This window comes from Eulemur rufifrons, chromosome 14 (assembly GCF_041146395.1).
Source record: "Eulemur rufifrons isolate Redbay chromosome 14, OSU_ERuf_1, whole genome shotgun sequence".
Taxonomy (NCBI): domain Eukaryota; kingdom Metazoa; phylum Chordata; class Mammalia; order Primates; family Lemuridae; genus Eulemur; species Eulemur rufifrons.
The window spans coordinates 22,612,604-22,635,895 of NC_090996.1; the positions used below are offsets into that span (position 1 = coordinate 22,612,604).

Sequence of the window (23,292 nt, forward strand, 5' to 3'; positions counted from 1 at the left end):
AAAAAGTAAAATATCTTGTCTAAGTTTATGCAGCTAGGAAGGGGCAAAATTGGAATTCAAAGCCAAAATTCTGAATTCTCCATTTAATATACCTTTTGCCACATTATAGTTTTCTTCCCTGGTTTGGGCTAATTTTTTTAATGCTATTATGTCTTCGTTTGCCACTCTGACTCATCTGATTTGGTGATCTGTACTTGTGTGTTTGATTTTACACTCTTCAATATGGAAGGTACTTAAATGTGTACAAAAAGTATGACGACTTATTGGATAACACAGCAGAGCAAAGCATCACTGCATTCCTGAAAGAAAATCATGAAATTGAGGATTTTGTAACGGTAGGAGATGCCACTTGATGTTTTATACCTTGGTGATTATGTGCTACAAACAATCCAATGAGTAGTCAGTGAGTTTTGTTAGTGTATATACTGTGCTCAACATTGGATGAAGGATGGCCGGGAGTGGGGCTGGGGGCAAGTAGGTAGAGGTTCAAATCAAGGCAAATCAAGCTACTAAATGTGCTCTTTTCTACAGAAGATAAATGCCATTAAAAAACGGAGAAATGAAATTGCATCCATGCACATTACCGTGCCTTTAGCCATGTTCTGCCTTGATGCCATGGCCCTAAATTGTGATCTCTGTGAGCGAGCTCAAAATCTTAAGGACCGTCTGATTCAATTCCAAGTGGATGTAAACCGGGAAACCAATACCAGGTATCATAATTCTGTGCAGACAAATAGCAGTGCTATTTGGCACCAGCTGGAGAATCAAAAAGTGACCAGAGCTTGTGCCTTCTGGCAATGACCTTCTAGTTCTTTTTTCTGCCCCAAAGTGAGGGTGACGGGGAATTCAGGTTCAGGCTAGAAGGGGAACGGTTGGGAGAAAACTGCATGGGGACTGGAGTAGGAGGGTGGAGGGTATCCTTTGGCAGTTTGTCTCTGATCCTGAAGCCTTTGCTCTCTTGCAGGCAACTTCATGGGAATGCAAGTTGCTTCCTGGGCTTGGCAATCTGAGGTCACAGGCCCTTCTCACTGACCAACTAGCACATATTTTGAAACACAGGGTGCTTGCAGCCACCTTTTCCTTAGAATCCCTCCTCGGCAGACTCTGCTGTTTAGGTCTGGGAATTCTGTCGTTCTGTCTTAAACTCTATATTGTGCCTTTGTTTTACCAATAACTACATATTAGTCAAGACGTTTTTGGTTGTAAGGGATAGAAGCCCAAACAGACTAGCTTAGAGGATTTGGTGCTCACATATTGAAAAGTTTGGGGGTTTCCAGCTTCAGGCCTTCAACACTGTAATTAGGATGCTCTCCAGCGCTCTCTGTTTCACTTTCCATTGAGTTGGCTCCCTTCTCTGACAGGCTATTCCAGTTTGTGGGCCCCAGCGCCTTCAGGCTTATATCCTCCCAAGTTCCCATCCAGAGGGGGCAAACAGTTTCTCTTTTTCCAGTGTCCTTACAAAAGTCCAGGCCCTTGGGATGTTGGCCTGACTTGAGTCCTTTGTGCATCATTGAACAAAATACCGTGGCCAAGAGGATGGCTTAGGTCTAGCTGATGTTCCCATCCCTGGGGTGGGTGTTGATCCTACCTAAACCGCATGAACTGAGAGAGGGAGGGGAGTTCCCCCAGAAGACTTAGGGTGTTGTTGCCAGAAGAGGGAATGGATGGTGAGAGGTAGCGACAGTAATTGTCTGCCACTGTGTCTCTATTTGAATGTTACAAAATGGTTATTCCATGTTATTCTAACTCTCTTCCCCCAAATCAACTATAGACTAAAATGGATTAGTAATAATGACCACTGTTAATATTATATTATATACTGTATTATTCCTATATAGGTAATTTTAGCATTTTATCATACTTTAAGGTTTACATAATACATAACAGAAACTTGTCAGTAAATTAGTGATAATAACAGCTACCATTTTCCCAGCACATGTTATAATCTGCATAGTATAGATCTAATCATGTCCTCACAACAATCCTAAAGAGGTTGTTCCTTATTCTTTCCATTGTGTTGTTGAAGAAACTGAAATTCCAACAGGTTAGCAAGTGGCACATCCAGGGCTTAACCTTATTGTCTTACCGGAGGGACAGTTCCACAGCTTCTCTTTGCATCTCAGTTTGCAAACCTGGTTTATTTTGACCTCAAAGTCTTTATACACTCAGCTTTCTCACTGAGTGATGAAGTGGTCAGATTCCTGGTTTGGGAGCCAGAGATGTGGTTTTGGATGGAAGACCTTCTATTTACTAGCTTTGTCGTCACCTGGCTTCACCTCTTGGATCTTCAGTCTCTTTGCCTATAGAATAAAGATTTGGGACTAGAATGGTAAAAGGTTTTCAGCCTTCACACTACTAGGACACTTTCTTTGGAAAGTTTGAGCAGTTAGTTTTTTTCTCCTTAAGCAACAGTCCATTCGTTCCTGTCAAATCAAAGCACCGTGGTGTCTTAATTGGCCACTGCATCCATCCTTACAAAAATAAATGTATAATTTCCTTAGATCTTTTTAATATAAGTAAAAATAAGGGCTCTATTGTGAACTCAGGAATTTATAAGGATGCAGAAACCCCAGGTTGGCAGCTGACCTCCAGGTTGGTAGCTGACTTCTGAAATTTCTTTCTGCCTTAAAAATAATCACTCTGATTCACTTGACCTTCTCAACAGCCCTTTGAGATAAGTAGGACAGATGCAAGACCCCTTGCTTAGGAGAAAATGAGGCCCAGAAAGAAAAAGTAACTTGCCCAAGTAGGTAGGTGAGTCTGAATTTGAGTCTTCCAATCCTAAGATCTGTCCGTGATATTTCACCATGGTGTAGTTGCCGAGTGGGATATCTGGCTGTTTCCAAAGACTGAGTGCTCCTAGAGTGGAGTTCTCCAGCTGTAAAGGCAGGGGGCGCTTTGGAGTGCATCAGTAGGAAAGTGGACATGCCACTCATATCCACTACGGTGTGCTTGTCCAAAGTTGCCAGAATGATGGCCTGAAGCATTGACCAAAAATTCAAGGCCCTGAGGCATTATCCCTTTGATTTGGCTGCCTGATTTTCCTACTGGGTGAGAAGTCTTGTCCAAATACTAACAACAGGGTGGAGAGAGGCCACAAATTGGTGCAAGATTTATGGCATCAATTCCTATGTCGTCCTCCACAACAGACAGAGAAAAGCCCTGCACTTATGGGACCCCTGGTGTTTTAGATTTTAAATGTTATCAGTACATGTAGAAGGCAATGTTTCCCGTCCTCAGCTTAACCTTGGCTATTGCTAGAGTGTTACGTTAGTTATATTCTTGACATCAGTGACCCATATTTCAGGGTCTTTTAGAGGTTCCAGTAGTCAGTGGGTCTGCTCCCACCCTTTTGGACTCATCCAAGAAGCTGGTAGCCAGTAACCACAAGATATTTACTTTATGCATTCTTTTTTTTTTTTTTATTTTTTTTTTATTTTTGAGACAGAGTCTCACTCTGTTGCCCAGGCTAGAGTGAGTGCCGTGGCATCAGCCTAGCTCACAGCAACCTCAAACTCCTGAGCTCGAGCGATCCTCCTGTCTCAGCCTCCCGAGTAGCTGGGACTACAGGCATGCACCACCATGCCCGGCTAACTTTTTCTATATATATTTTTAGCTGTCCATATAATTTCTTTCTATTTTTAGTAGAGATGGGGTCTCGCTCTTGCTCAGGCTGGTCTCGAACTCCTGAGCTCAAACGATCCGCCCACCTCGGCCTCCCAGAGTGCTAGGATTACAGGCGTGAGCCACCGCGCCCGGCCCTTTATGCATTCTTATACAAAAGGGAAGCAGAGTAGATTCTAATCAGATAGAAGTTTCTCAGACCGAAAGAATCTACCTGTATTAGCATAGGCTAGATTCTGTAACAAATAGACCCAAGATAACTGAACACAATAGAAGTTTATATCTTGCTCAGGATAGTGCCAGATGGGTGGGGGAGATCTTTGTGCATTCAGAAACTCAAACAGATGATGACTTTACATTTTCAATGTATAACTTTCAAGGTCATTCTGGTTTTTTTTTTTTTTTTTTTTTGAGACAGAGTCTCACTCTGTTGCCCAGGCTAGAGTGAGTGCCGTGGCGTCAGCCTAGCTCACAGCAACCTCAAACTCCTGAGCTCAAGTGATCCTCCTGTCTCAGCCTCCCGAGTAGCTGGGACTACAGGCATGCACCACCATGCCCGGCTAATTTTTTCTATATATATTTTTAGCTGTCCATATAATTTCTTTCTATTTTTAGTAGAGATGGGGTCTCGCTCTTGCTCAGGCTGGTCACGAACTCCTGAGCTCAAACGATCCGCCCACCTCGGCCTCCCAGAGAGCTAGGATTACAGGCGTGAGCCACCGCGCCCGGCCTCAAGGTCATTCTGAGTGTTGACAATCCTAGACAGTTGAGGGGAGGAAAGAGCATGGACAATATTATGTGCTGGACCCAAAAGTAATACTCATCACTGCTTCCCACTTCTCACCAGCTGGAATTTAGTCACACATCCTTAACCACTATGGACTGAATCGTGTTCCTCCACATTTATATGTTAAATCCCTAGCCCCCAGTGCAGCTGCATTTGGAGATAGGGCCCATAAGGAGGTAGTAAAGGTTGCCTGAAGTCATTGGGGTGGGGCACTAATCCGGAAGGTGCACTTGTAAGAAGGGGAGAGACACCAGAGCTCTTTTTCTCTCTACCAAGTGAGGACACAGCAAAAAGGCAAGTCAGGAACAGGCCCTTCTCCAGAAACGGAATCATCTGGCACCTTGACCATGGATTTCCCAGGCTCCAGAACTGAGAGAAAACACGTTTCTGTTGGTTAAGCCACCCATTCTGTAATGTATTTGTTACGGTAGCCTGAGCCAACTAATGCAATACCCAAGTACAAACACAAAGGAGGCTCAGAAATATGACATAGCTGCGGGTCTAAGAAGTGGAGAACACTCTGAATACATCTTAATGCAGTAGATAATTTTTCTCTACAGAAAGTGTCTGAGTTGTATAAAAATTCTTTTCTAAAATCCCAGCAACATCTGCAAAACTGTTTTAATCATTTTCTCTTCCGTTTGTTACAATTAGCTTTGTTATTGGAAGGGTCTCTGTACATTAAGATGCAATATTGAGGCCTGAAAACATTGAGGGGGTGGTTTTCCTCTATGGTGTATGACCCATCACCATGCAGTGATCAATTAATAATAACAAAACTATGCTAACATTTGTTGAGGGCTGCTCTGTGCTAGGCATGGATGTATTGCAGATAATTTCTCTCTAATTGTATTTAAAATGCTGAAGACTGTCAGTGATTTGCTTTTGTATAAAAGAGAGCATATTCAAATTATCCCTATAATGTTATCATTTTTCACAGTCTTATGTTTGAGAAATAGGCAGTTAGATCTCTTGGTTCCAGTAGTTGAACATAACTTTTTCTCTGCCACCAGGGCTTACCTGCAGCGCATGAAGATAAACTCGCTGATGTGCTGTTAATAGCAATGATGACAGATTAATTTAGTGCACTCCTTCAGCATAAAATGTGAGGGGTTGTTGTTAATGGTGGTGGTGTGCTTGTTGTTTTGGTCTCAATCTGGATTCTACCCATGAGAGGTAGTATGGTGTGTGTTTGTTAAGAGAATGAACTTTGGAGTCACTTAACCCAGGTTCACATCTTGGCTCTGACACCTACACACCATGTTGCTTTGGAGAAAGTTACTCAGATTCACTTTCTTCCATTATAAAATGTAGATAATAATAGTGCCTACCTCTTAGAATTGTTGTGAAGATTAAATGAGTTAATATATGTAAATAATTAGAATAGGGCATGGCACTTCCTAAGCACTTCATATAAGACAAATATTATTACCATTACTACTGTTATTATTCCTTGGAGTCTGGTGTGCATGTGAATATTATCCATCAAGGATTTGTAGGTAGAGAAAAATGGGAAATCATCATTTTAGTCTCCAAATAGGAATTATGTCTATGTGGCACAAAGTCTTAAAAGACAGTCATTTTAGATGATGATGATGATGATGATGATGATGGTGATAATGGTTGTTTTTTTCTCGTAGCATTTGTAATCAGTACAGCACCATTGCAGACAAAGTCAATGAGGTTCCTGCCAACACTGCGGAGCTGGTATTCCTCATTGAATACTTAAAGAAATCCAGCGATGTCACTGTGTTCAAACTCAGGAGGCAACTTAGAAGTGCAATTGAAAGGTTGGAGTTCTTACTAGACTATGCAGATTTGCCAAGTAAGTCCAAAGCTATATGTGTACATGTAATGCATATGTATATGTATATTTGTATATATAACATATAAAAATATTCTACAGTTGGGCATGGTGGCTCACACCTGTAATCTTAGCACTTTGGGAGGCCAAGGTGGGAGGATCACTTGAGGCCAGGAGTTCAAGGCCAACCTGAGAAAGAGCGAGACCACATGTCTACAAAAAATAGAAAAATTAGCCGGGTATGGTGGCATGCACCTGTAGTCCCAGCTACCTGGGAGGCAGGAGGATGGCTTGAGCCCAGGAGTTTGAGGTTGCAGTGAGCAGTGATGATGCCACTGCACTCTAGCCCAGGCAATAGAGCGACACTGTTTAAAAAAAAAAAATCTATAATATATAGTTCCTGATAAGGTGTTAGGGAAAAGATGGTTATAGGAATCCTACCAATAAATCTCAGAAGAGCTGCTTTTCAAGTGCCCCCATATGTTAAAGGCATTAATTCCACACTCTTACAGGAATTAGAATCACACAAAGGGAATCATGTTAGACTAAAAGAAGACTATCTAGAGGCTTGACCTCCAGTTCCTTAGTTGCCTGTCTTGGCAACTTGTGTCTAGTGTTCCTGGAAAAGTCACTTCTAAATGCAGAATCCCTTTTATAAGTGGGTAGATGTCACTTATCTATAATCTTAATACAGTCATTAGGGAGGCCAGAACACTGTCATGCTCTTGCATGTCTTGAAAGGAAAGAAATGGTTAGGGTCCCTTGAAGGCTTATTGAGCCAAGTTAGAGTTTTTTGAAGTAAGGACCAGCTTCTAAGGGAAAATTTGATATGTTTTCCAACAGCCATTTTTCATCTGAAAATTCCTGTGAATTACCTGGTGTTTACACGTGTGTGTGTGTGTGTGTGTGTGTGTGCATGCGCGCATGTGTGTGAGGGGAGGTTGAAAGAAGGGAGAGATGGGGACTGGGAGTGAAAAGTGGTCCGCTAACCATCCACCTGCACATTCATGAGCTGTGCCCTCGACCATGTGTGTACACCCAGACTCTCTTACCGCGGTTTCTCCCTCCCTAAATTCACAAAGAATCCAGGGCATTTTATTTATTTTTTTTTTTTATTCATGATAAATTATTAAGTGAACAGTGCAAGTTAAAAACAATAGTTTCATATTTTTCCCCACCCCCCCTTTCCCGAGTCAGCACCTTCAAGTGTTACCACTCTCCAGGGCATTTTAATGGACCAGAGCCACAGGTTGGGTAGGGCCTCGGGCTTTTATACTATTACTGCCATTTAACCAAAAGGCAAACTGAGACTCAGGTGAGGTGATACAGTTTGAAGTGTGGAACCAGAATTTCAACCCAGGTTTCTGACTTTACCCAGACCTAACCTGGGAAGGCAATAAAGCAAAGTGGTTAGTTAGAACATAGGCTTTGGAGTTGGTCAGACTTAGATTTGAATTCTGCTCTGCTGCTTTCTAGCAGTGTAACCTTGACCACTTGGCTTAACAGCTTTATTTCCCATCTGTACAAACAAGGTTGATAATACCATCTACCTTCTAGCCTGGCCCTCAGTAAGTGCTCAATAAATGTTGGCTGTCATTCATTCATCCGTAATGGGCCTGTGCTGCCCCTATACCCACTTCCATTGGCCTCTTGTTCTGCCAGATAATTCCCCACACTCTGACCTTGCTGAAAAGTTGTCTTGGAGCTGACTGTATGTGTTTTGCAGATGAGGACATCAAGTTGAACAGCACTCTGTTCCTCTGGCCAGACCAGATTGAAGATATCTTCGAAAACAGCCGAAACCTGCTCCTTAGCAAGAGGGATCAGGCGGAGATGGATCTGATTAAAAGGTACAGGAAGAGTCTGGGATTGTTTTGTAAATGAGACTTAGCTTTATAACCGGCACTACAGGTTCCTGGTTGTGTTTAGAGCCCACAGCAATGTGTGGGCGAAGGCTGAAAACAATTGATGGAGAAAGAATTTCCTTTTGTTTCACACCGAGGAATGTTTTCTTTAAAACTGTTCACTGTAGTAACCCCTGCTAATGTCTTCCCCCCCTCCCTTGAATAATTAGAATTTGGCCATGCAGAGAGAAAAAGGCCAAAATAGTGGCATGTATTATCATAATGGCCTCTGTGATAAGAACAGTGAAATTTTCAGCCTTATATTGGAGGCCACAGATCTGTGAGATATCAAAACAGGGATAATAAAGGCATGGCCAGGGGCTGAGAATTGCCTGTTTTGCAGCTGGTCTTGTTCAGTGCTGTTGTGGCTATAATCATTTATTCATTCATTATTTGTCAATTCAACCAGTATTTATTAAGGATTTTTATGATATGCTGTGCTCTATTCGACACATGTGCATTTGGCTGCTAAATAAAGATTTTCATCCAGTGACAGAGAAAATATAGATATAGTGAAAAATCCAGCAATATCAATGGAAGTGGGCCAAGTGCCATGCACATGGTAATGACATACATGTGCACACACATACACTCACACATGCACACGTGCCCATCCCGGCTTGTAACACTTTGATTACGACCTGCTGATTCATACGCATCACCCTGTCCCCATCACGCAGGAAACTCCCATTGCCCAACTTTAGCTGCCATAATCCCTGCACATATAATACTTACAAGAAAGGAAAAGTATAGATAAAAGTAGAGAAATCCAGGTGCAGCTTAGCTGTAGGCCTCTGACCTAAGGTCTCCCATGAGGTTGCAGTCAGAATGGCAGCCAAGGCTGCAGTCTCATCAGAGGGCTCAACTGGGTGAGGATCCAATTCCAGCCTCATTCACAGATTGTTAGCAGGATTTAGTTCCTCACAGGCTATTGTCCAGAAACTGCCCTCCCTTCCTTGCCCGGAGGCCTCTCCATAGGTATCTCACAACAGCTGGCTTCCCTCAGAGGAAGAGACTGAAAGAGTAAACAAGCAATATAGAAGTCAGTCTTTCTGTAACCCAATCTTAGAAGTGGTATCCCGTCCCTCCTGCCATTCTCTGTCTGTTAGAAGTTAGTTACTAGGCCTAGCCCAAACTCAAGGGGAGCTGATCATAGTAGGTTATGAACACCAGGAGCTGAGGATCATTAGAAATCACATCAGAGACTGCTTACTGCACAGTGCAATTAGAAATAAAACCCAAATCAAACCACCTGTAAATTAACTCTTAAATTACTTTAAGAAAAAATAAACACTAAAACCGCCATAACAGAATTACGTATTCTTAAGATAATAGCCAAATTTATGCACTGTCACTACAGCTGATCTCAATGACAAGCCCCCATATTCCTTCAATGAATATTGATTGTTTGCTGTGTGCCAGACACTCTTCTAAGTGCTGAAGGTACAACAAGGAATTAAGGAGATGAAACTGTATTTATAGTGTTTACATGTTAGAGAATGTGAGCAGATACTTGCAGAGTGATTATCATGTACCAGGCTCAATTCTGAGCAATTTTTTGTTAGCTTTAACTATTAAGTGGGTACTTTTTCTACCCTTGTTTTATATTTCTGAGGCATAGGGAGTTTAAGTGACTTGTCCAGGGCCATACAGCTACTAAATGGCAAGGTAGGGATTTGAACCTAGCCTGTGTGGCTCCAGACCCTGTCTACTTAACACCATATTATCCTACCTCATTAGGAAAAGGGAGCAGTTTTCCTTGAGACCTGCTTTGTTGCTAATATGGATGAAGTAGATAAATCTCTGGAAAGGTCTTCCCTGATCACTGGAGCTGCAGTAGCTCTCCACCTCCATCCACTGGTCACTCTGCCCTGTTTTATTTTCCTCAGAGCACTTATGACTATCAGAAATGTTTCACTAAATATTTATCCTCTCTATGGATTTATCCATCTCTCCATCCATCCATGCATGTCTGTTGTCTAGGTCTCCCCCGACTAAAATACAAGCTCCATGAGGGTATAGAGTTTAATAGCATACTTCCCAAATATATTCCTGATGCTACAGCAGTTCTGGAATGTATGAAACACTCAATAATAAATATCTAATGAATGAATAAACTATATATATGTGTACATACACTGTGTGTGTGTGTGTGCATATATATATATATATATATATATTTTACCTATACAGGAAAACACCTGGAAATGTATAATTACCAATAGGTTCACAGTAGGTGCAACTCTGGGAGGTGGTATTATAAGTAGTTTAAATTAGTTTTTCTTCTTTATTTATTTTTAGGGGAGAGGAGATCTGTAGGTACCAGAAGATCAAATTCTCCCCAGCCTTGAATATGGGCAAGAAACGCTGATATTTTAAAAGTGCACAAAATGATGGAAAGTTCAAATGACTGGGCTGTCTTTACTTTCAGATGTTCAGAATTTGAGTCGAAACTTGAGGGCTACAGCAAGGAACTAGAAGGTTTTAGGAAGCGTGAAGTGATGACTACAGAAGAAATGAAGAACAATGTGGAAAAGCTTAATGAACTTTCAAAGAACCTAGAGCTGGCACTGGTGGAATTTGAGGTTTGAGCTCTTGTGCTGGGGACTTATGACTCTGTCCTTGTTTGTTGGCTCTGGTCCTTGGTTTTGTATTTTCCTGATAGCCCACCCACTAAACAGCATCCCCCTTTGCCTTGCAGTTGATCAATAAGGAGGAAGAGCTGTTGGAAAAGGAGAAGAGTACCTATCCTCTTCTGCAAACCCTGATGACCAATAAAGTGCCTTATGAGCAGCTGTGGGTGACAGCTTATGAGTTCAGCACCAAGTCTGAGGAGTGGATGAACGGTATGCCATGGTTTCACTCTCCTGGGTCAGATGGGGATGGAGTAGAGGATCCACCCAACCAGCTCTTAAATAAGGTTTGCACTTCAGATTCTGGCTGGACTTTTCATCAGATTCTGACACTCTAGATTAAAGCAACCACAGTGAAAATTTTCTGATGTGATGATAACAATGGAAGGTGGGAAGCAAAGAGCCAGACTTATTTCCAGGGTAGTCATCCAGGGCCATGGATCGAGCAGTGACTCAGAGACGCAGTTGGTGGAAGAATAAACTGACAGTTCCACTGCAGTGGTGCTTCAAGAAAGGCCAGAGTGTCATAGACATCTGTAAACTACACTTTTACTCTAGGACCTGAAGTCTAGAGAAGTATTGAGGAGGTAGAATCAACAGGACTTAATGACTGATCTGATACGGGGCGAAGGGGCAGGGAGAAAGAGGGAAGAACCTAGGGTGACTTCCAGATTATTGGCTTAGGCACTTTGGTAGGTATTGCCACCACTGAACAAGAGAAGTGACAAATTTGTTGAGGGGAAAGAAACCCCATCAACTTGAATACATTGAGTTTGAGGTGTTTACAACCATCCAAATGAGAATATTAATTAGCACTTGAGTATATCAGTGTGGATTTCAGGAGAGAGATTTGGGAGATGGGGTTTATATGGGGGTAATAATTGATGTGTAGATTGTAATTAAAGCCATGAATGATATCACCTGTGGAGAGAGCTTAAGAACAGAGGACAAAATCAGAGACCTTTAGGGTTGAGCCTTTAGCTCATTTCTAGTGCTTCAGTATTATAAACACAACTGTGATGAGCACCTTTATTGCCAATTTTCCAAATACAACTATGATTATTTTCTTAGAATGAATTCCTAAAAGTGAAATGGCTAGATCAAATTATCCCATGTATTTCCCTTTTGTAGACATAGATTAGTCAGCTTTTCTATTCTAGCCTTGCACCTACGATATTTCCTGGTGCATGGAAGCCACGTTTCTTTTTATTTGTTTTTAAATTTGAATTTTTGATGACTCAACAAAAATGTTGGGTTGATGAAGCATGTTAACTTAATGAAGCTGTATTTAGTCTCAGCATCCCTGAAAGAAAAGTGTTTTTGAGTAAATTTGCAACATCATGATGCAAGAGTTAATGGCTGGGCGCGGTGGCTCACACCTGTAACCCTAGCACTCTGGGAGGCCGAGGCGGGCGAGTCTTTTGAGCTCAGGAGTTCGAGACCAGCCTGAGCAAGAGTGAGACCCCCGTCTCTACTAATAGTAGAAAGAAATTATATGGACAGCTAAAAATATATATGGAAAAAATTAGCCAGGCATGGTGGCGCATGCCTGTAGTCCCAGCTACTTGGGAGGCTGAGGCAGGAGGATTGCTTGAGCCCAGGAGTTTGAGGTTGCTGTGAGCTAGGCTGACGCCATGGCACTCTAGACCGGGCAACAGAGTGAGACTCTGTCTCAATAAATAAATAAATAAATAAAAGAGTTAATACTGATTCAGAATATCCAAGGGGAAACAAACAGCAGCACAGAAAGATTCTGGCTGAACGTGAAATGAAACCTAAATACAAAAGGTTCCCTACAAGGGAAAAGAAGAAGGAAATTAATGTTTGGGAGCATTTTTTAAAATGAGGTGTCATTCTATGTTTTTTACATAATTTCAAACTTACATAAAAGTTGCCAGAACTATACAGAAAGCACCGGTCTTCTAAGTCACCTACATTCCCCCACCTACATTCCCCAATTGTTAGTATTTCACAGCTTTTGTCAAATACCTTTTATTACTACTATAACAGAATCTAAAGCCAATAATAACAATTGATACACCAACTGCACATCCATTATATGCTAGGCATTATGTTAGCCACTGGAATTATGTTATCTCACTTAATTGTCACAGTCCCCTCCAAAGTACCCACTGCTACCCCGTACGCCAGGTGATACTGTTGAGGCTTAGAAAAGTCCTATAACACACCCAAGGTTTCACTGGCTAAGTGAAGTTCTATAGCCAGACCCAACCCCAAAGCCTGTGCTTGTTCCAATATCCATATGATAGGTATGTTCCAAGTTCAGGGAATTAAAGGTACACATGACTGACATCTACTTGATGATCTTACCCCTCCCTCACCCCATCTTTTCTATTTCAGGACCCCTCTTTGGACTGAATGCCGAGGAAATCGCAGAGGACATAGGGAATATGTGGAGGACGACATATAAATTGATCAAGACCTTAGCTGATGTGCCTGCACCCAAGCGCTTAGCAGAGAATATGAAAATCAAGATTGATAAGTTCAAGCAGTACATTCCTATCCTCAATATTGCCTGCAACCCAGGAATGAAAGACCGGCACTGGCAGCAGGTTCCTATCACTGCCTACCCTGGGCAGCCCAGCCCGTACCTGGTCCTGGTAGCGCTTTGGAAGGCAGGAAATATCACTGTGTCAAGCTTCTTCTTTCTGAAAGGAGAATCTATTTGTGGCCAAAGGGATAGTAGTAATGGGAGTGGTGGCCTTTCTGGGGGAAGGGAATGGGTGGGATACGGAATGAACTACCTGGCTCATCAACAGTTTGGCCCTTTTCTGGGCCTCCCATTGCTAGTGGTTGAGTGCTGTCCCAGCCAGGGCCACAAAGGGTCTCCTTGTCTGCTTCCCTAAGCAAAGGACTGCCGGAGGTCCTAATGGGTGATAAGTGTGTTAAATTACAGTGGGAGAGCCTTGATTTGTTCCTTGACCTAGGATACACAAAAAAGAAAGTCACATCTCTCCTTCAGGGCTGCTCATAATGACTCCTGCTCAGGGTGACTTTGGTGTGCAGTTGCATCGTCAAATAGGCTATGTTCAGAAATAATTTTGCACTCTTCTTTCAGCCCTTTGAGCCTATAAATGAGAATAATAAATATTCTCCCTAAAAATAGTTGGGATTTTTATAAGCAACCAAGTGTGAGGGTGATAAGTGTGGTGTGAACGCTAAGCAGAAAAAAGAAAACTCACTGTGTTTCTAAAATAATTGTCACATTCAGGGCTAGCAGTGGCCTTGAAACGTCCTCTCCCAGGGAGTAGCTCTATGTGGAGATGGGAATGAGCATGGCTTTCCCTGGGCAGATTCTTCTCTGACCTGGCCTGGAATTCCCTCTCTCAGAACCACGTACAAGGCTGAGGATATGGTCTCTAAAAGGACCCAATTCAACAACATATGCATTACCTTCAAGACAGCAGAGCCCTGAGCCCAGTGGCTGGGAGCATTTTGATCTCCCTAGGAAGACAGAAGTCTTGATACATGAAAGATGCAGGATTTTTCTGTAGGGAGGAGCTACTTTCAATTTCTCAGAAAGTCTTGAGATTTGATACCTAAGCAAAGAGTGGAGTGCTGTGAAGAAAGACCGGAGAGGTCATCTGAGTAGACTTCTGGTTTTGAAATGCCCTGGCAGAGGGATCTGCTGAGGGGCAGCTGTCCTTGCTTGGTGCTCAGAGGGTGCCTCTCTCTAGGGACCTTGCCTAACTAGAACTTTGGCCTGCTTGGAGGGTTAGGGAGGTTAGGTGGACAGGTGGCCTCTGGTAGTGCCAGATTTCTCCATGAGATGGCACTATCGAAATGTCCTCATCAGTGGCATTTAAAGAACACTGCAGTGGGGCACAGGAAGCCATCCCTCCACCTGGTGAATCACTTCCTCTGGGATGATACTATTCTCACACGTGGGCACTTTAAAAATCCCAACCATTCCTAGACATTCACACTTCTCATTAGTAGGCCACTTACATGGATATATTAGAAAAACTATTCCTTAGAATTAAAATAATAAAATAACAATGATAGTTAAAACGTATGGAGTACCAGCTACGTACAACTATGTACGGATGCTGTGTTGCATACTTTGGATTCTCTCCTGTCATTCTCACGACAACACTTTGAAGTAGAGACTATTGTTATGTCCATTTTACAGATAGGAAAACTGAGACTTGAAGAGATGAAGTTGTCATATGGCTGGTTAGTGGTGGGGAAGGGAATTAGAATCTAGGTCTGTTTGACTCAGCCTGGAAAGGTGAAAAGAGAGCAAGAAATATCAGGTCTGAGGGAAAGCTCAGGGAGTAGGGGGCAGTAACCCATAGGGGAGAGTGGGGCCTGGCCCCAGGAAGGCAGCTCCTGAGGAATGGGCCTCGAAAGTGCAAATTCAACAGTCAAGCAGTTAAAAGATGAGCTCAGAAAGGAGAAAGGCCACCTACCGGATACATTCAGGGCGGCTCCTACTCAGAGCCCATTCCTGCCCTGCAGGGTGGGCCACACCACAAGCCACCCCAGTGACAGCCCCAGGCCTGGGGAAGCCATTCTCTGCCCTAATGCCTAACTCAGGAGATCCATTTGCACAGATGCAGGCCCTGGGGGGAGGCTCTGAAGGCTAAACCACCTATAGTTCTTGAGGCTAGAAGATGGATCTTTTGAGGTCATACAGTGGCTGTGCTAAGGTTTCTGGTCACTTACCAGAACTTAAGCAGGAAAAGTTAGTGCCCTATGTTTGCGGCACAGACTTCACAGATAACACAAAGGGGTTGTTACTGTGGTTTAAAACAAGATGGAACAAGGTAACATTTGACCTTAGGGAGAAACCACACTGATATGTACCATAGCTGGCCCTCTGGGACTAAGACAGTTCTGTCCAGTAGAAATATAATGGAAGCATATGTGTAATTTTAGGGTTTCTAGTAACCACATTTTAAAAAGGGATCATAAAAGGAAACAGGTGAAATAAATTTTATGAATATATTTTATTTAAAGAAATATATCCAAAATATTATCATGTATTTATGTAATCAATATAAAAATGTTAATATGACATTTCACATTACATTTTTCATACTGGGTCTTTGGAATGTGGTGTGTTTTTACAGTGATAGCACATCTCATTTCAGACCAGCCACATTTCAAGTGCTCCATAGTCACAAAGGGCCTAGTGGCTACATATCGGACAGTGTAGGTCTAGGCTCTTGCAATTACAGAGCCAGATGCCTTGTCAATCTCTATAATTAACAAAAGCATTTTTAAAAATAAAACTACTGATCTCTGAGTCAAGTACTGTGCTTTATACAGATGTTATCATTTAATCCCAGAGATAGTGTGTTATTCTAGGCTGTTCTTTCAGGTATAAGAGAATAAATGAGAGCCCAGGGCAGCCAGGAACAGTTGTGCAGATTGTGTACTGCACAGCTCTAGGGAATGCTATTTTTGTGCACTACAGTGTGAATTGTACCTTCTCAAGTTATGCAGTGTATAATTTGCACAACTGTACATAAACACCTTACTCTAGTAAGAGACACTAGAGTAAGATGGATAAGAGCTTTGGAGTCAGAATTGAATCCAAGTCCCAATTCTGCCATTTATTAGTATTAGCTGTGTGGTTTTGGACAAAATATTTTATTTCCTTATCTCAGTTTCTTTATATGTAAAATGGAAATAATAATACATTAGTACCTTCCTCATTGTGTTGTGAGAATGAAATAAGTATATAAAGCCCTTAAGACACTGCCTATTATATAGTAAGCCCTCAACAAATGTTAATTACTTTTATTATTTCCATTACCTTTGGAGTCCTCCAGGTGGCCTCAGAACCCAGATTGGAACGCATTGAGTTAGCTGGTTCATTCATTCTTTAACTCCATAAATACTGATGCCTACTAAATGCCAGCCCCAGGGACTCAGGGCTAAGTAAGGCAGAACATGACAGGCTTTCTCGTGCCCCTTCCTGCTCTAGCATTGTTTGATCCTGTGGAGGCCAGGCAGAGACAACACTGAGCAGTATATGAGGTTTCTCATAGAGCCTCATTACCCCTCAATCATCCTCTTCAGCATGCAGGACCTTTGTATTACCCAGATCTTTCAGTCCCTGAGAAGTTTTCAAATGCCCACAAGAGCTTTCACTTAAGACCTTCAGAGATAAGCCTGGGGTGGTATTTAACACCAGAGGGATGGGGGATTTCCAACAAGTAGGCACACGGGGTAGAAAGGGAGTTACACTGAAGGGGGAGCCCTTCCTCCTTCCCAGCTTCTCAGAGCACAGAATTTGGGAGTCTGCCTACGCCATGTTTTTCTTCCTTTACTCAGCAAATGTTGACTGAAGCTTGTATTATATAGACCAGGCTTTGCACTAAGCCCTGGAAGCACAAAAAGAAAAAAAAAACAAAACCCAGACCCAGTACCAGCTCTCAAGGTGCTCACAAACTGATGGGGAGATCAACCCCCAACTGACCTGCGCTATCCAATCCAATAGCCACTAAGCACACGTGGCTATGTCATTACATTAATTAAAATTAAATAAAATTTAAAAAATCAGTTTCTCAGTCACATCAGCCACACTTCCCATGCTCAACAGCCACCTGCAGCCAGTGGCTACCCTGTCGGACTGCACAGATCAAGAACATCTCCATTGTCAAAGCTCTGTTGTTGGATAGCACTGCCCTGGACAATAAACACTTGTTTTCCTCTTTTCTTTGCAGATCAGTGAGATTGTCGGCTATGAAATAAAGCCCACCGAAACGACTTGCCTTTCAAATATGCTGGAATTTGGATTCGGCAAATTCATTGACAAGTAAGGCTTATCCCGTCCTTCAGGAAATTTTTTGGTCAAAGGATCTGTGAGTTACCACAGACTGGCCTCATATCAGGCCGTTTGTTTTTTCCTTCTGGGTTAGGGTGAGTAAGACTATTTAATAACCTCCACTTCAGCTGTCTAGCTACTGGAGAAGCTTCCATTGTCGGTTACAGAGCTAATGATGGGGGTGGGCCCTGCAATTTGCATTTTAAGAAATCCTCCAGGTCAGCACTATCCAGTGTGGGAGCCGCTGGCCACATGTGGCTACTGAGCCCTTGCAATGTAGCTTGTCAAAAGATAAAATTGTAACAAATTTAGTTGTAGTTCCAATTGGCTTTTATTTGTTATTCATGAATCAGGGCAGCCTCCATTCTACAAAATAGAACGAGAGCTCCCACTGGGCAATAGCAGAACAGTGGGTTTTGTAAGGTGGGAACCAGGAAACAGAACAATGGGGGGAAAACATGATTGGTTAACATCAGGTTGCTTTTCTATAAGGGTTAAAGCAGAGGCGACTTCCTTATTTGCTGATTCAGGTAGACTGGAATCTCCTGTTTTCAGGAAACACTGCTCTGTTTTGGGATCTCTCTGCTTCCTTAAAGGTTCACTTTGATTGTGAGCATTTCGTGTGAGTGACTCTGTTTGGGTTTGGTCTGATCTGTCGAGACCTAGTGCAGGAGCTGGATCCAAAACGATGACCTCCCATAATTTTTGTTTAACAGGCTGCTCTTACAAAGTACCACAGACTGGCTTACACAACAGAAATTTGTTTTCTCATAATTCTGGAGGCTTGAAGTTCAAGACCAAGTTGTTGGCAGGGTTGGTTTCTTCTGAGGCCTCTCTCCTTGGCTTGCAGACAGCCGCCTCCTCCCTGTGTGTCTGAATCCTCATCTCTTCTTCCTCTAAGGACACCAGTCATATTGGACTAGGGCCCACCCTCATGACCTCATTTAACTTAATTACCTCTGTTAAGGTCCTTTCTTCAACTAGAGTCACAGTCTGAGGTACTGAGGGTTATAACTTCGACATATGAATTTGGGGGGTGGACAATATTCAACCCATAACACAGCCCAAAAAGTCAACAGTGCTGAGGGTGAGAAACTCCGCGAAGCATTGGAGGTAGCTGGCAAATCTTAGAGTTAGGATAGTAAACATTTTGGTAAAATTAAGGGCTTTTTGAAATTCTCCTAAGACTGAGCTGAAATTCCTCCTTTGATGTGTTTTCTCTGCCACCTCCTGTTACCGTTACTGTTGCTATGTTCTCTCTTTAGACTGGAGCCCGTTGGTGCTGCTGCCAGTAAAGAATATTCCCTGGAGAAAAACATGGAGAAAATGAAGTTAGACTGGGTTAACATGACGTTCAACTTCGTGAAATACAGGGACACTGTGAGTCTCAGTCCAGCTGGCCAAAAGAAATACCTAATAGCTTTGTTTGTGAAGTAATGAGGTCCCAACAACTTAATAAGGAATTTATGTCCTATCAACTTAGCAAATGTTTGAAAAAAATTATATATATAAATTGAAAGAAAAAGCAATATTGGTGTTTTATTTTTAAATACCTACAATTGTTTACTCTGAGTTGGCTGCCGTGCCCTGGGACATGTCGTGCACGGTTTGGGAACTGAGGGTCTAGGCGTAAGCAGCCAGGTTAGCAGCTGATCCTCCCACCCGAGGGAGAGGAGAGCCCGGAAAGCAGGTGGAAAGAGAAGCAGGAACACAGAGAAGTGGGCAGCGTCTTCCTCCCCAACAGATGCTTGACTGCGGGTCTGGGCTTACACTGTATTTGATTTCTGCAAGGGAGGTGGACAGTGTCTTTAAGAACATTTTCAGGGGAGAAAATAGAAATACCATCCCCTGAAAAACATAGATTCCTGTCCCACTGGAGTGGAGTTCTGAGCTAGGAGGCCCTCGGGATCAGCATGAAAAATGGGGGTGGTGGGGAGATGTGTCTCAGGATTTTGATGGGATGGGTCTTTATTTGCAGGATACGAGCATCTTGTGTGCAGTGGATGACATTCAGCTGCTACTCGATGATCACGTGATAAAGACCCAGACCATGTGTGGCTCCGTGTTCATCAAACCAATAGAAGCAGAATGCCGGGTAAGAGGAAATGAGGTTGAATGTTTTGTGATGTCCCATTAGCTCTGGGTTTCTCAGAGGAGGGGAAAGGTTTTCAAGTTCAGTTAACAAAGAAACTCACTTTCTCCCGATTGGAAAAAAAATAACACAAGACTGAAAGCAATGACCATCCAAGTAAGCATATGGCATGCTGAGCCTTTGCAAACTGTCTGCCAAAAGAGAAGATCTGAATGCACCAAATAAACATACATTTGCAAAGTATCTTATGAGTTGTAGTAATCTAGACTGCAAACCACCTGAGGGTAAGGGTTTGGCCTCCTGTGCTCACTGTTTGCAGAGGTGGCATAAGCTAAGGGAATAGTCTCTGGAGCCAGACTGCCTGGGTCCAAATCCTAGCACAACCCCCTTGTTAGTTGTGTGACCTTGGACAAGTTACTTGAACTGTTATGTCTCCGTTTCTGCATCTGTAAAGTGAGATTTCTAATAACATCTACCTCATAAGGCTATTGGATTAAAATGCTTTGATACACATAAAGCACTCAGACCATCTACTTGTCACAGAATAAGCGTTATAACTATTACTATTCTACTAGAGTGTGAGCTCCATCAGGACAAGGGCTCTCATTTGTTTCATTCATTGCTGTAGCCACATTGCCTGGAACAGTGACCAGAACACAGGGGGTGCTCAATAAATATTTGGTTAAACAAGTGAATGAATGAATGAATAAATGAATAAATCCATCCATTTGGTTAGTCTGTGGGCCTGTGCTGCAGAGTGACAGGTTAGTGATTCAGATTTGAAATGCTGAATTTACAGAAATGGGAAGAAAAGCTAGTTCGAGTGCAGGAAAATTTGGATGCCTGGTTGAAGTGCCAAGCCACCTGGCTATACCTGGAACCGATTTTCAGTTCAGAGGACATCATAGCCCAGATGCCAGAAGAGGGCAGGAAATTTGCCATTGTTGATGGTTACTGGAAATCACTCATGTCCCAAGCGGTAAGTTTTTATCCCCTAGTAAGTATCACCAGCAGGAATGTGGGATGCCATACAAATGTTTCCTCTTTGTGCATTTTAGTCACATTCCTGGAAACTTGTAAATGTACTTGATTTTTGCAAATTCAATATATTTTTTTATCTTTTTCTAATGTCAAAAGTTAGGAGGGAGATTAGCATACAGTTAGCTGGACAGGAGGCAGTGTTAGTTGATGGGCTGGTCACACATTCATTACAATGACCAATCTCAGAACTTGGTCATTTCCCATGTGATGCTCACCTTTTTTGATGGAACCCAGGTGAAAGACAGCAGGGTTCTGGTAGCAGCAGACCAGCCACGGATGACTGAGAAGCTTCAAGAAGCCAACCTTCTGTTGGAGGACATCCAGAAGGGGCTGAATGATTACCTGGAGAAGAAGAGACTATTTTTCCCCAGGTATCTAGTATTGTTCTTTTATTTGGAATCACCCTCTTGACCCATTTATAGATGGAATTACATTTTGCACACTGAGAGTTGGCTTCCACCAATCTACGCCATATTCTTTCCTGGTTCTCCATTCTCCAAGAGATAGCTTTCAGGAATAAGGCCTGTCTTCATGGTCATTATTTAGCATGAGGTTGAATGGACACCAGTGGGGATCAAATCTACATTTGGTCCAACAAGCATTGTTGTTTCTCCCAGTTAAAGGAATATAGTAGTCACAATTAAGAGCCCAGTCTTTGGAATTAAATATAACTTTGGAGTCTCAGCTTTTCCACGTATTAGTCTTGAGACCTCCAGCAAACCTATCCAAGCTTCAGGTTCTCCACTGTAACACTGGGACATAATAATGACCCTCTACTTCATACATTTGTTGTGCAGATCAATGAGCTCATGCTTGTAAAACATTTAGCACCTAGACTGTGTGATTAAGAATTGTCAGCTACATTTTTTTGCCATCAAATTTTGTAGTTTTTGGTAGGTATGTTTATAAATATTAGACTCCTTTTTTCCCTACAAGAACCAATATTCTGTATAAAAGTCAAGGTAGCTTTAGAGGGCTAGGTCCAGAAAGGAGGGTTCTGTCTCCAGATAGTCCTTCCATGTCTAATTTACCATAGATGGTCACTCCATGTCATTTGACTCCAATTAGTATGTTGATCCTGATTTTTCTTTAAGAAAAGTAAATTTTAGCATTCCGTTTTATGCAGACAAAGTTAGTTCCCTGCTCTCAGCCAAAAAAAAAAGTGATTTGTTTGGAATTCAGAAATGTCTTTGGTATATATTTAGTGTAGCATTGTCCAGTAGAACTTTCTGTAGTGATAGGAATGTTCTACATCTGTGCTGTCCAATACAGTAGCCATTAGCCACAGGTGGCTCTTGCACTTGAATTGTGGCTACTGTGAGAAAGCCAAATTTTTAATTTATTTAACATTTTTAAAAATATATATAGCTACTTGTGGCTAATAACTTCTGTATTCAACAACACAAATATAGCACATATAGTGTAAGAAACCCTAATTTGGAAGCACAAAACTTGGAAAGAGATTAAACTCAGAAAACCCTTGAGGTTTGGGCTTCTAGTTCTATACCCACTACTGTTATTCCTAATAAAAATATGAATAGCCAGGACTAATATAGCACTTACCTTATGTCAGGACCCTGCTGTAAGTGCTTTAAACTTATTGATTTATTTGATCCTCACAATAATAAGGAGGAATTGGGAGTATTATAATTGCCCCCATTTCATAAATAGGAAAATAGTAATTTGCCCAAAGACACAAGACTGGTAGATGGCCAAGCTAGAATTCAAATCCAAAAAGTCTAGATAAGGTACTCAGTCATTTAACTTCTCTGAGCCACATTTTCTCCCTACGTTGAACACACACACCCCCAATATTTCTTTATACATTTTTATAAAATAAAATTAAGCACTAAGCAAACACTTTGAAAATGTTGATTAGTCACATAATTTAAATTGATTTTATCTTGAAAATACAGAGCACTAAATAATGATTTTAATTTAAAATTACACAAATGTATTATTATTACTCTTATGGCCATTGAGCCTATTCATTATCACATATGATAGAGACAAAGGCAATGTAAATCCATAGAGACCACCCACCTGAATTTCCCTTGGAAGTGGGAGAAATCATTAATGACATCCTTAGATATTGGTTAGTCATTCAGCCAACAAATAATTGTTGAACTCTTCCTATCTGCTCAACACTACAGATACAGTGTATCATTAATAGTTTGCTTTGCTGCATAGCAAACCACCCCAAATATTAGAAGTGTAAAACAACAACTGTGTGTTTAGCTCTCAGTTCTATGAGTTGGCAGATGGTGCTGGGCTGAGCTGTGTGGTTCTTCTGGCTCACTCATGTAACTGCAGTCAGCTGGCAGTCGATGGCCTCCATCACTTATCTGGTGGTTGACTTCCTGTTGTCTGGGCAACAGGTAGTTGAGCCACAAGTCTTTCATCCTCTAGAAGGCTAGCCTGGATTTATTCACACAGTGGTGGTCACAGGGTTCCCCAAAGCAGCAAGAGTGGAAGCATCAAGACCTCTTGATGTCTAGGCTTGGAACTTGCACAAACTCATATTTACTACATGCTATTGACCAAAGCAAGACATAGAGCCAGCTCAGGTTCAAGAGATGTGAAAATAGACTCCACCACTTGATGAGAG

At 42.1% G+C, this 23,292-nt stretch overlaps 1 protein-coding gene across 1 annotated transcript in view; it reads left to right on the forward strand.

Moving 5' to 3' along the window:
- Window positions 1-23,292, forward strand: part of DNAH3 (dynein axonemal heavy chain 3) — a 128,091-nt gene that overhangs the window by 21,321 nt on the left and 83,478 nt on the right. Inside the window, exons 13-24 of the mRNA XM_069485998.1 lie at window positions 230-335; window positions 532-710; window positions 6,052-6,236; window positions 7,942-8,065; window positions 10,551-10,704; window positions 10,821-10,965; window positions 13,114-13,325; window positions 17,451-17,542; window positions 18,817-18,931; window positions 19,530-19,646; window positions 20,443-20,622; window positions 20,919-21,055. Of these exons, the coding sequence (XP_069342099.1) occupies window positions 230-335; window positions 532-710; window positions 6,052-6,236; window positions 7,942-8,065; window positions 10,551-10,704; window positions 10,821-10,965; window positions 13,114-13,325; window positions 17,451-17,542; window positions 18,817-18,931; window positions 19,530-19,646; window positions 20,443-20,622; window positions 20,919-21,055 (1,746 nt within the window). The remainder of the gene's footprint in view (window positions 1-229; window positions 336-531; window positions 711-6,051; window positions 6,237-7,941; window positions 8,066-10,550; window positions 10,705-10,820; window positions 10,966-13,113; window positions 13,326-17,450; window positions 17,543-18,816; window positions 18,932-19,529; window positions 19,647-20,442; window positions 20,623-20,918; window positions 21,056-23,292) is intronic.